Source organism: Hirundo rustica, chromosome 1 (assembly GCF_015227805.2).
Source record: "Hirundo rustica isolate bHirRus1 chromosome 1, bHirRus1.pri.v3, whole genome shotgun sequence".
In the NCBI taxonomy this organism is placed as follows: domain Eukaryota; kingdom Metazoa; phylum Chordata; class Aves; order Passeriformes; family Hirundinidae; genus Hirundo; species Hirundo rustica.
This window is the reverse complement of record NC_053450.1, coordinates 37,612,311-37,623,482: the sequence shown is the minus strand read 5'-3', so window position 1 is coordinate 37,623,482 and position 11,172 is coordinate 37,612,311. Positions and strand designations below refer to the sequence as shown.

The following is an 11,172-nucleotide window of genomic DNA, read 5'->3' as shown; positions in this document are numbered from 1 at the left end:
AAAATCAATTTTGCATTAATCTCTAGCTGGAGGCATCTCAGATTTGTAGAACAGCTGGTAACATTCAATAAGTTAGGAACAAAGTCTCTTTTCCAGCAGCAAATTATCTTGTACTTACCATGGGATAGCCCAAGCAACAGTATTATCCTCGCAAGGCTCTACCAAACACCGATTCAATAACTATCTCTAACCATCACAAATGACTGAAATACTCCACAGAGCAGCTTGGCTGTCTGCCTAACCAGCAGAAGCCTGGCTGTCTGTCCACTGTGCAGGTGTTGGCCCAAGCTGAGGAGCCACTGAAGTCAGTGGGGCACTGCCCTGCCACGTGAGTCACCTGCAAGCTGGTCACCCGCCTGACCCACCAGTCAGTGCCAAAGCACAGACAGTAGGGCTGCCTTCCCTCTGGACGGTCAAACCCACCTGCCGCCTGTCAGACAGCTCAGCCGAGATGTTAAAGGCACCTTCCATTTCACCGGGGATTCTGCGCTGTCTGTATTTTCTCCCCATCAGGAAATCTCAGTTCTACAAAACAAAATGCCATTTTCTTCCCAGATCTCATTCAATCATATCAGGCCAATTTGGCTCATCTGGAAGTCTTGAAGGTCACATAATTTGGGAACTAAGACACCAAATCCCATCAATGATGTAAACAGAATCATAGAATCACGCACTCATACAATCATAGAATAGTTTGGGTTAGAAAAGAGCTTTAAAAGCCATTGAGTCCAAACCCCCTGCAACAAGTGGGGACAACTTCAACTTAATCGGGTTGCTCAGAGCCCTGTCCAACCACAACCCTCATAACCACAGGGCCCTTTGGGAGCCGTAAGGATGGCTGGACAGAGGTGGGATCCAACCGATGAGGTTATTTAGTTTGTTATGTGGCTGTGGGACTCAGGATGATTTTGCCCAAAAGCTAATAGGAAAAAATGAAAGCTTAGCCATTTGTCCTATTCAGCAGATGATTTTGACAGTGTCAGAACCAGGGAGGGTCCACAAGCAGATTAGGAGGAGCAGAGCTGCCCCATCCCTAGCAGGAGCAACCTTGACTTATACTGGCTGAGATCTTATCTGCTTACGGCCTGATCTCCTACAGCTTTGTCTCCAGTGGTTGAGGTCACACAAACCCATGCCAACAGCATGAATGCCAGCTGAAAGGCTTAGCTGCTGAGGGAGCACTTGAGAAGACTTGTTTTAGTGTGAATTCTTGATTGGGTTTGACAGCTGACCCCAGCTGCAGCCTTTCCTTCAGCTGAGGTACCCTGCTCCATCCAGATGCCAGATTCCACAATCATTATTAGGGCAGGAAACAGATGCACACAAGGGTACGTGAAAAAAGAAGCCGGCTTTCATAGGAGGCAGGGCAAAAACCTGTTTCTCTGAGAAAACTCATTCTGGCAAGGAATTGTTTATTAACAAAAATGTATATTGAAACTACTTGCAAATAAAATAATAGAGAAATGGCTCTTTTAAGTGTGAAGAGTTTTTAAACTAGGAGAAAAGTTCACATGCCACATTTCAATGCTCTGTCTTGTCCATGCAAGACCTATTCAACATTGTCATGAACAATCTGGGTAACAAAACAGCAAAGAAAATATGAAAAGAGAAAAAATCAAATATTTTTGCTAAACTGAGTGGCCATAATCAAAATTATTGAAATTTAGCAAGGGGAAAAATGCTGCTAATAGGGAGATACCAAATGTATGGATACATTTGAGTAGCAATTTTCTAGAATAGGGATCAATTATCAAAAATTAAATTCAGATGTTGTTGATAAAAAAAAAAAACAAACCTTCAGAGAGTGGCAAGACTGGAGATACTCCTTTGCCAGTTTTGAGGTGATGAGGTTGGTTAGAGACACGTGAGAACTGCTGTTTTGGGCTCTACACTTAATAAACAGTGTTGAGAAATTAGGAGAAGTACAGAGGATAAACAAATGAAAAGGAGGAGGCGAACATCTGACAAGAGGTCATTGAAAATGTGAATTTTTCATGTGGAAAAGGTAGATGTCTTTATAATATATAAAGGAGCTCCTTCCACTTCCTAGTGTTCTTGGGTTGTGGGTTTTTTTGCACATCCACAGTAGATAGGAATTATTTTTATAAAAAGCTTCATTTTGGGTTTCAGGTCATGAAATATGACAACAGGCACAATCAGCTTTATATTTATCAGCTTTATTTATTTTTACAAGTAAGTTGGATGCACACCTGTTAGAGGCCTTGTAGGTCAATGTTATCCAAGCTGTTGACCATAAATAAAAACCTCTATAAAGTTAAAAGACAGATACCTTTTACTCCCATTCCACCAAGATAGCCAGAATGGGAGTAAAATGTGAGTTTATATGAAAAATGTGCCAATGGCTCTTGAAAAGTCCCCCCAGTCCACAGTCAACAAACAGCTGTGCTGAAGGGAATCCCAAAGCACCATCAGTATGATCTGACTGGAGTGTCCTGCCGCATTTATCCCTACCAGGGATCTGCTATAGCCTCAGTGTGGATGTGATCTGGGCTGCCTTTGCTCCAGATTCAAAGGTCAGGGTACACCGGATGCTTCATGAAGCAGCTTAGACTACGGAAGACCTTGAAGCCTCTTCCAGCTCACCATTCCCATGTGAACTCGAAGTCCTAAACACCTGCTGGGAATTTAGGTTATTCACCTGGCTCATTGCTTTCAGTTCAGGGAGGAAACACAGAAACGGAAGAAACCCCTTCAGGCCAGAACTCATGATGAAAGATAAACTTGTACCAAACAGCTCATTGCTGGCTATTCTTGGAGGATTTATGCTTTGGGCCCCTTAATTTAGGAAGGACTTTGAGGTGCTGGAGTGAGTACCTATCCTGTGAGGAGCAGCTGAGGGAGCTGGGGTTTAGCCTGCACAAAGAGAGGCTCACGGCTGACCTTATCACTCTACAGCTCCCTCAAAGGGAGGTTATAACCAGGCGAGGGTCGGCTGCTTCGCCCAGGCAACCAGCGACAGTACGACAGGACATAGTCTCAAACTGTGCCAGGGGAGATTTCGGTTGGAGATTAGGAAGAACTTTTTCACGGAAAGGGAGCTTAGACATAGGCATGAGCTGCCAAGGGGGGTGGCGGCGGCACCGTTCCTGCTAAGGACAGACTGGACGTGGCACTCAGTGTATCGTTGACATGGTGGTGTTTGCTCATAGGTGGGACTCGATGACCCCTGAGCTCTTTTCCAGCCTGACCGACTCCGGATTCAGGGACAGTACCGGCCCGGAGGCGCCGCCGCCGCCCTCATCCCGCGGGGCGGGGGGCGAGGCTCCGCCCCGCGCGCGGCGGGAGGCGGCCTCGCGCCTCAGCATTTCCGGGTCGGAGGCGGGGCGGCGTGAGGGGGCGGGTGCTGACGTCGCCGGAGGGTCCGGGGGCCGCTCGGCGCCTGTTTATTGTTCTCGCCGGCGCCGCGTTCTGCCTTTCCCGGCGCCTGCGGGGCCGCGGCGGGAGGGAGGGCGGACAGCAGGAGCGAGCGAGCAGAGCCCCTCCGCCAGCGGCGGCGCGGGGGCGGAGGTAGGAGGGAGCGAGCGGGCGGAGGCGCCGCCCGGGGGCCGTTAACCCGTTTCCGCCTCTCCGCAGCGCGAGCCCGGGCGGCGAGCGCGCGCGTCACGCCGGAGCGAGAGCGGGACATCCCGCGAGCGGCAGCCCGGGAGCGGCCATGGCCTACGCGTACCTCTTCAAGTACATCATCATCGGAGACACAGGTGGGTGAGCCCGGCCCGGCCCGGCCCGGAGCGGGGCGGGGGGCGGAGAGGAAGGCCCGGCTCCCCGCTCCCATTTCCGCAGTGTTGGCAGTGCCGCCGACGTGGTGGCTCCGCGCGAGGAAGAGGCGGTGTCTCCCCCCCGCCTCTGCGCCGGGCCCCGCCCGCGGCCTCGGCCTTGTCTCCCGACGGCCTTGGGCCGCTGGCAGCCGCCTTCGGGCCTGGCTGACGGGCCACGGGGCTGCTCGGGCTGTGTCACCGCCCTGGCTGCGGCGGCGGAGAGGGGCAAAGGAGAGGGAGAAGGCGCTGTCACAACGAAACTTACACCTAGGTAGTGCCCATGGTTTGCAGTCTTGTGGCAGCGAGGCCACACTCCGCCCCTCAGTTTTGTGATGAGTTTCTGTCTCATTGCTGTGAGTTACCTTCAGCTCGGGCTGCAGGGATGCTCTTTCCAGTCTTAGCTGGAGCTGCTGTAGCAAACTGTGTGAAGACAGGCTGTCAAAGCTGATTAAAAGCTCTGGCTTCTTCCAGTCTAATTTAAATGAACTTCTTTTTTTATGCGTATATATGTACACACACCACTTGCTTTTCCAAATGTTTGTCACTTTCTGAAAACACATTGAATCGTAGAATGTTAAAGGGTTAGACTGGGGCTTAAAGATGGTCTGGTCACAATCCCCGCACCTCCCACTAGACCACGTTGCTCAAGGCCGCATTCAACTTAGCCTTGAACATTCCTTAAAAACTTACTCCGTTCTATTTGTAATTGGCTGCTGTGTGACAAATAATAAGCTTACAAATGTTGCTGGCATAGCCATATGCTGATAGGAATTGCTGCTTGAAGCCCCTTTGCCAATGTATTTTATGCTTGCTTGGCCTAGTATGGATGAGAGTAGCATACTCTGATCAAACGTTGTCAGGACAAGGTAGCTAACTTACTTAGCCATTGTGCCTGTGTGTTGTGCATTTTCCTTGTTGTTTTCCTCATACCTGTTTAAATGCCTTCTATAATAAGTTTGATGACACCTATTTTTTTAGATGCTATTCTGAGTGTACCTTCATAATTGTACTTCATACCTATGAACCAAATTATCTGTTGGTGGATTATAATTATACATTACAGTTGCATTACACATGAGGTTGTTAAATATGCTGGATGCAACGACTATGTGACTTTTATTTGCTTTTTAAACATACCTCTAAACTCTGAAAGCTTTTTTAGGCTTCTGCAGTAACAGTTGGAGAACAGGTGAATCTTTAGAAATTTATCACAGCTGTAATGACTCTGTTGGAAGCATTAGGCTGTAGATGATAACTGAAAGTTCTGTTTTTTGTTGAGTGTTTACGTGGGTGACATTTCATCAAGCCGGGACAGGAGGACAGGATTTGCACCTGTGCAGATTCAGGAGAAGTAAGAAGAGGTTTGTTAAGCCGGAGTGGTGCAAGATGTTAGTGCACAGTTCAGAATGACAGTGTGTCAGAACAGGTGGCCAATTCTGGTGCATCTCTAAAACCTGTACTCATTAAAGTGGTGGACAGCAGCTTACAGTTGTTTTGGTACTTTGATTGTATTCTGATTAAATTTTTACAAATAAATATCCTCAGTGTAATGGTCTGTGCTGCAGTCTTGCATTTGAGTTGCTTGAAATGGGAGAGACAGAATAGATGTGTGACTTCTGAAGTTGTTGCAGCTGCTTAAGAGCCAAATATCAGAAGAGTGAGAGACAGGAAACAGAGAGGAAAACGGCTCACAGATTTGCCATTGGCTTTTTGGTTCGTTTTTTTTTGTTAATTCTTATGGCTTGTATTCTTGCGTTGCTACAGGAAGCTAGTTAAAACTACTGCAATGATTATTCCAGAAGTGAATTGAATATGTCAATAGTGGTGAGTTGGTTTTGCTTTTATTTAGATCTCCTGTGAGCCTTTTAGGTATTCTAATAGAGTTAGTACTGAAGAGCATGGTTGAAGAGCATGTTGTGCATGGTAGCCAAGATGGTGGTGGTGGTCTGGGTATTACTACTCTTCCTCAGAGGAAGGTAATTGAACTCCAAGTTCTGACAATGGAAGTTAAGAGTGGATGGTGACTGTCTTCTTCAGTTCCTGTGGTGGATTCCCTCAGCGTTCCAACCAGTAAAGATATGCCACTGGCCTTGCAGACCATGTAGATTTCATAGCCATCAAGAAATTTGTTTCTGGTATTTGATTTAGAGGCTTTGGAAATGCCTGAGCTGCCTGGTGACTCAGCAATTAGTTGTAAACAAACTGTAGGAAAAAACTAAGAGACTCAGCTGAGGACAGATGTTAACATTTAGCTCCTCTCTCAGCATTAAAAAGCAAAGTAGGTGTGCGATCCATAAGCAAACCAACAAAAACCTCCTGGAGTTATACAAGACACCTGTATGTGCCTTTTCTGAATTGTGATTCCACATGCTTTCATCTGCTTAAACACAGGAATTCAGGATGATCTCAGTCTCTTAAAATGACAGCCACAGAGACTGACTGTGCAAGACTGCCTTGTGCTCAACAGTTCTTGTCCCTTTGCATTCCCTGTTTCATTGGTCATTGGCATTCGCTGTCTTTTTTTTCTTTTTCTGGTACTTCAGTCATGGTACCTTTATGAACACGGGATTGCTTCGAATCTGGTTGTTAAATGTATTTTTTAATATATAAAAAATGGTTTTCTGTGTAGTTGGAACTGGTTTAGGATCTAGTTAATTTTCTGTTATGGGAGAGACCTGAAATGGCATGGCTGTATTTCAGGTACTCAGACAACATGGCAATAAATGTGTGGGGGTTTTTTTTTTACATTGTAGCAGTAGGACAGTAGCTGTGGAGTTTTAAGAAAAAAATACAGGTATTATGGAATACTGACTGCTGTGAGAGTTTATCAGGAAAAATCCTTTGATCTGGCTATTTCCAAAGCATTATAGGAGTTTGCATATTCATTTGGAAGCATGTATGGTACTTGCTGCTTAGGGCTGTACCTCTGAGACCTTTGCCTTTATGATTGATGGTGTCTTCCTTTTTGGTGGCCAGTAGGAGTTGGTGTCTTCATCCACTCTTCTTTGTACATCTGCCTTTGGCCACCAGTTGAAGTTGAGATGGACTTTGATCTGAGCTAGGGTGAATACTCTTGGCATATGAGAACTGCCTGTTTGTGCAGTTGGTGACTGAAAGTCGGTAATTTTTTTTTTTTCTTTTAGCTCTTTTTCTGTATGATGGTAAAATCTTCTTTATTTACATGTTTGTTATCAGCAATGTACCATGTGGGAAAAAACTGGGAAATATACAAGATTTCTGTGAAGATGAGAGCTGGAATATTTTTTTTCAGAATAATACACGTTAACCAGAATTTTTTTATGTTAGAGTATGTTTGCTATATGCCACCAGAGAATGCTCCTAGAGTATCTCTACCAGTTTTGCAATGGTCAGGTTTCTTGCCACCAACATAATTTGTCAGTTGTAGCCTATCTAAATGTGTTTTTAGGATCACTGTTGCTGCATTTTCCATGAGAAGGTCTGCCTGTTTTTCTTGAATGTGTTACTGCAACTCACTGAGTTTTTTGCATAATGGACATTCACTTGCCTTTCAATTTCAGCAGATAGTTGCTGTTCCTAGACCAAGAGCATCTCTAAGTTACTCTTATTAGGAGGCAATGATGAAAGAAAATATAATTGCCTGGTGATCTAATTTTCCTCACTCTCTAGAGTAAAGTAAGCTGTCTAATCAACCATTTCACTTATCTAGGAGACTTTCAAATGTTGAAATTAAGCAATTGAATTTACTTTCTTTTTCAGTCCTCTTTGTGAAATATTTCTAGCGACTTTGCACTTTGCTCTGGAACAGCAGCTGTTATTAGCTAGTAAAGTGTACGACCAGAGTCTTTTGCCCTTATTTTCTCTAAGTATGTAATAGTATTTCTTTGCTAAACTGGTTTTCATCTTGCCAGAGCTGGTGTTAATGCCCTGTGATAGACTGAGAACTTGTTTGTGCTGAAAACCAGGTCTGTACTACTTATGTCTTGCTTTGAGACCCTTTCAATGATGCTTTAATCTCAAAAGAGCAGATATTAGGTGTTGTATAAGAACATCCTCTTAGCCTCTTAGAAGTTGTTAACTATAATTAACAAACTATATGTCCATACAAATGGTTTTATGAGACTGCTAGTATGCACACTTGTACTAATTCTAAGACTTTGTTTAAAAGAAACTCTGCCTTGCCACTCAGAAAAGCATCTAACCCAACCCCACCCCTGATTTAATCTAAACACGTGTTATTATGAATGGCTGGAAGTTTCTAAGTTGTTTGTGACCATGCGGAACATGAAGTTTTTTTACAGACTCAAATGTAGCTTAATTTTATTTGGAAATAATTTTTACTTACTTTTAAAACCTACAGTTAGCAGTGGAGCAATGCCATACAAACTGAAATATGGTAAAGCTGAACAGCTCCTTTAACTTTGTAGGCCTGTGCTAATTGTCATGAGAAAGGAGAAATTTACATCATTGGCTTCAAATATGCTGTTGAAAGTGTTAAAATGTTGAAGCTGAATCAGCTTTAAAAGTGAAATTTTTATTACTGTTCCCAAAATTACAAAGGCATCATGAAGGATTTTGGAGGTTGTTTTCCTTCTGTTCTTGTCCATGCTTACATTTGTATGTGAACTCCCTTTGCTCTGTACATGACAGCTTAGAATTTTTTAGTTTGTCCTTCCTATAAATTTCCTATAAAAAGTAAAGCTTTCCCACTTGATGGTAGAATTCTAAGACATAACTGACTGAGATTAAGAAAACTCTTTGCTTTAGGTTCATGTCTTGTTATGCCTAGGCCTGTGAAAAGGTAATACTGCACTTTCCAGAGCTGCATAAAGCTGCTGTAGTTGGAAAGGGAGGGGAGAAAGAATGAACTGCAGCCTGTGATAAGAAAAGGGCTTATGAAACATATGGAAGCTCTGCGGAGTACTGGAAAGAACTAAAAGTATCTCGTAGACTAGGTTAGAGGTATATATCTTGTGACATTTGTAATGTGTAATTGCCTGGTTAAAATCAAGGTTAGTTTTAAAATCTGGGTTCTTAGGTGTATCATCTACATAATAATCTATTTTATATATAGTATATGTATATATATAATAATCATATTATTATTATATTATAATCACCTTGCCTATTATTTGAATCTGTGTTACCCTGTCTTTAAGATATATTTTTGTTTGTTTTTCTAAAGGATGGTAAGAAAGCGGGAAGTTTGTTTCGGCTAGGTTGGTATTGTGGCACTGGTTTCATGGATATCCAAGCTGACATGTGAAAGGAGAAGTTCTTGCTCCCCTTACCTTGTGGTGGCTTTGATAGTCTGCCGTGATCTGGATCCACCCACTAATGCAGTCTTTATCTCTGTGTGTGGTGGACTGATTGATCACCATCAAGTACAAGAAAAATAGTTCTGAGAGACTGTTGAATTAAGCCAGGGTTTAATCTGCAGCCAAAATGAGGAGACTTTGTTACCACTTGTTGTCTCAATTATGAGCTCTGCTACTTCTTAGCTGTCAGTATCACTGCTTGCGCGATCCTTCAGAGAGCCAGCTCAGCTCACAAAGATGATTTGAAAAACAAACTAAACAAATAGTAGGTATGCTCAAAAGAGTGCAAGAGCCCTTTTGGGTATGGAGGTGGAGCTGTGTGGGAAGGAGTGAGTCTACTCACCAGAGACAACAGGCAGATTAACGTAGAAGGTTTTTCTTTAGCATTCAGTTTTTATTCCACAGTTGGGTAGAATATTACTGCAGTTCTTTTCCTGTCACCTTTCTTGGGCTATAGTAGGGCTTAGGTGAGCAAGTAAGGAAATTCTTAACCTCTCTTTGCTCTCTTTATTGACCCATTTTTAGTTTTGAACCAGGCCAGCTTTTCAAGGCAAATATCAGTGGAAGGAGCACTGAGTTTTGTCTAGAGCTAAGAAAAGCCTGAAAGCTTTCCTCATATTCAGCAGTACACACCTGACTTTGCAGCCAGTAACTGAACTTTCCTTGCCCTTTTCACAGGGAGTCAGGAAAGGGAGAAGGAATCAAGTCAGCTCTCTTAGCCAGAGGCTGGCTCAGCTGTATCATCACCTGTGCTGTGGTTCTGTTGTTCCAGAGATGCCTTTTTATTTTTTTTAAGTGCTTGTTGCATATGAGAGAGAAGGGAGAAAGGTAGCTTTACTACTGAGCCCTGAAAGAAACAGAAGTACATAAGGAAGGATGGTGTTGAAGCTGGGCCAAAGTGGACAACAGAAAAGTTCTGGCAATGCCTTGTCTAAGGAAACTGACTGCAGAGTGGCACCCAGATTAAGAGGAAGCTGTTAAGGGAGTCAGAGGAATTTGGAGAATCAACTCAGTCTGCTGGTTTGGAATTTAGAGCTAGAGGGTAAAACTACTGTAGCACAAGTTTTACTTCCCATCATTGCTTGAGTACTAAGAAGCGATGAAGGGATCCTAAAACAGGCACTTGCAAAAAAGCAAGCTGCCTTCCCTCTGAGCATATAATCCATTGTTTTCATTTGTTCTGAAGCAGGAGCTTTTGTTTACTGTGGTTGTTGAGGTGTATCCAAGCTCTCTCACATGAAAATACTAGATTTTTTTTTTTCTGGTGTGGTTTATCTGAAGCTATATTAAAATAATTGTGTCAGTAAAACAGAGAATGAGTTAATAAATAACTGAATCTATCCCTTTTGCATTTGCATTCTGCAATTAACTATCATCAAGACATGCTTAGCTACTTTTCACAATGTCCCTCATTTCAGGTGTAGATTAGTGCTAAGTGAACAAGATACCTGCTAAGCAGCCACTCTGTTCTTAGAGTTAACTGGTGTAGTTATTTTAAACCACCTGCATGCCATAGAATTAGCTACCTGCAGCTCTTAACTGATCTTTGCAGCATCTGTTTGTCACAAGGTGTTAAACTACTCAGGCATTCATATACTGCTCCTGTCTCTGATACATGTTCTTGGCAATGATAAGTGTTCCAGTCTATGATAGGGGAGTTTGCTCAAGCTCTGGGAGTGATTTGGGCTACAAACTATTTTCATAAGAACTTCTGCGATACAAACATGCAGTATCCTAAAACTATAAAATTAAAATGAAACCTCTATTTCAGTCAACAGTAGTACAAAACCTAGTTACAAAAACTAGTTATTTCTTCTGTTTCTCTGTGTGAGCCCATCGGTCTGCAATCTGCTCCTAAAAGGCTCGCTGTGGAGGAATGACTAGAGGTGCCGTCATCTTGTGCCAGTCTGAGACAGGGTTTGCATCAAAGGGGCTGTGCTTGTCTGTCGTCTTTGCTCGTCTGAGGGTGGCAGTTGTATGCGCATCTCAACTGACTTGGTCACCAGCCTTACAAGGAGAAGAAATACCAGATTGCCACTTGAGAGCTAGTGCTGGAATACCTAATAAAATGCCATTTTGTTGATTAGATTTTGAAATAC

General features: G+C 43.4%; 1 protein-coding gene across 1 annotated transcript in view; it reads left to right on the top strand.

Moving 5' to 3' along the window:
* The first annotated feature begins 3,445 nt into the window (after positions 1–3,445).
* The window catches only part of RAB2A (RAB2A, member RAS oncogene family), a 42,733-nt gene continuing 35,006 nt past the window's right edge, over positions 3,446–11,172 (top strand). Inside the window, exon 1 of the mRNA XM_040088341.2 lies at positions 3,446–3,719. Within this exon, the coding sequence (XP_039944275.1) occupies positions 3,674–3,719 (46 nt within the window). The 5' untranslated portion in view covers positions 3,446–3,673. The remainder of the gene's footprint in view (positions 3,720–11,172) is intronic.